General features: G+C 43.3%; 1 protein-coding gene across 1 annotated transcript; it reads right to left on the minus strand.

Moving 5' to 3' along the window:
- Positions 1–520: 520 nt before the first annotated feature.
- Positions 521–1,098, minus strand: LOC105467656 (large ribosomal subunit protein mL40). The gene has a single exon (XM_024788400.2). It carries the CDS (start codon positions 1,038–1,040, stop codon positions 552–554), a length of 489 nt encoding a protein of 162 aa, XP_024644168.2. The 5' UTR covers positions 1,041–1,098; the 3' UTR covers positions 521–551.
- Between the last annotated feature and the right edge of the window lie 628 nt (positions 1,099–1,726).

A 1,726-nucleotide genomic window follows, 5' to 3' on the forward strand; every position in this document is an offset into this window, starting at 1 on the left:
CTTACAAAATCTTGGCTAACTCCTAAACTGCTTATGTATAAGTAAAAACTCTAAAAATCTCAGTGAAAAGCAGCACCTAGAAGTCTGAAACATCCAAGCAGAGATTTAATCAGCTGCCCAGTTCAGGAGAGATAGAACTTGAAGTTCCATTTTTGAAACGTTATCCCTTTAACTGAAGCCAAAGAAGAGCCACACCTTGTGTATAGGGACCGTGTTCCAGGACTAAGGACCACACTCTAGGACTAAGGGAAAAATGGGAAGGAACTTGCCCTTTGAAAATCTTAAAGCAAGCTTCTCCCAGACCAAAGTAATGACTGCCACTGATTTATTTGCCTGCCAGAAAAGAGGGAAACACTCTTTAAAGGAAAGTAATAGAATCCAGAGCTTCTATGATGTATCGCCTATAATGTCTATTGTATGGTCAAAAATTTTTTTTCTTTTTAATTAAACCAGTATTTATTAACAGCATGCCTGATTCTGTGGAAAGCAGACTTGAACCCTGGTCATTCCTACTCTCAGGGGCAGCATGTTAAGGATAGCAGCCTGCAAGTCTATCTCTTAAACTCCACTTGTGTGTACACCTTGGTGACGTCACTGTACTTGCCTTCACGGGGCTGGTAGTTAGGGATCGGTGGTGTGTAACATGGCCCTTCCCTCTCAAAGGGGAACAGGTTGGGATCCCGCTTGATGGCCTCAGCATGGAGCTTCGGGGACTCGAGTCGCAGTTCCTCCAGAGCTTCCTGCTGGGCTTCTAGCATGGCCCTGATGGTGTCCCTCTCCATCTTATGCTCTTGCTGCTTGTACAAGGACCACTTCTTCAGAAGCAGAGCTCTCCTCTCAGTCTCCTCAAAGGTGAGCTCCACCTGAGGCCGCTGTCTTGCTTTATCCAAGAACTTTAGAGGGGTAATAAAATCTTCAATAGGAATTAGCTCTTGACTAGCCTTTTCCAGTTTTCGGATCCTTCTTTTCAAGCGCTCCTTTGCTGCTTGGTCTTTTTTAGGATCTACCTTCTTCTTCTTTCGAAGAGGTTCTGATCTCATGGGAATGAGTTCCCAGAAAGACAACAATGATGCTCGCTGGTATTTCTAATCTGCATCTGCCAAGTTCCCAGAGGCCCGCTAGTCGGGCGCAGGGTTAGCGAGACACCTCTGTATGGTCAAAAATTAATAGTGTAAACCAAACATAAAATTCTATGTGTTCTCCAACCAACTGAATGGACTCCTCTCTTGGCCAAGGGGATCCCAAAGAAATCTGAAAAACTAGTTTAGGCCATGACAGCAAGTGGAGATCAGACATGGCCCATTATACCCTTCCCCCTTTGGAATTAAGGCACAATGGATCAGCATTAACATTACAATGGAGATCATAAGAAAAACAAAACAGACTCTTTGTACCCACTCCAACCTGACTCTGGTATAGCATCCCATGACAGATAATAGACCCTGAAGGAAACCAAAGTATTTTACCCCAAAATATATTTTCTTTAACATATTTTGAAATGCTCCTGCAAAGCCATCTTTTGTAGGGGAAATGTTCATTCTGTAGAGAATCTCTTTTCCTTACTAGGTCTTTTCCAGAGAGTCTGACCCCTTTTAAGGTCCTGTAGACACTTACCATCTATTCTCTCTGAAGCCTGTTACTTGGAGGCTTCACCTACATAACAAGAACCTTGGCTTCTGCAATCCCCCTTATCTTAACTCAAGCATTTCTTTATTCTGACTTCAAC

Source organism: Macaca nemestrina, chromosome 7, assembly GCF_043159975.1.
Source record: "Macaca nemestrina isolate mMacNem1 chromosome 7, mMacNem.hap1, whole genome shotgun sequence".
Taxonomy (NCBI): domain Eukaryota; kingdom Metazoa; phylum Chordata; class Mammalia; order Primates; family Cercopithecidae; genus Macaca; species Macaca nemestrina.

Coding starts and splice junctions, on each gene's coding strand:
- LOC105467656 (XM_024788400.2), bottom strand. CDS start 1,040: ATGAGATCAGAACCTCTTCGAAAGAAGAAGAAGGTAGATCCTAAAAAA.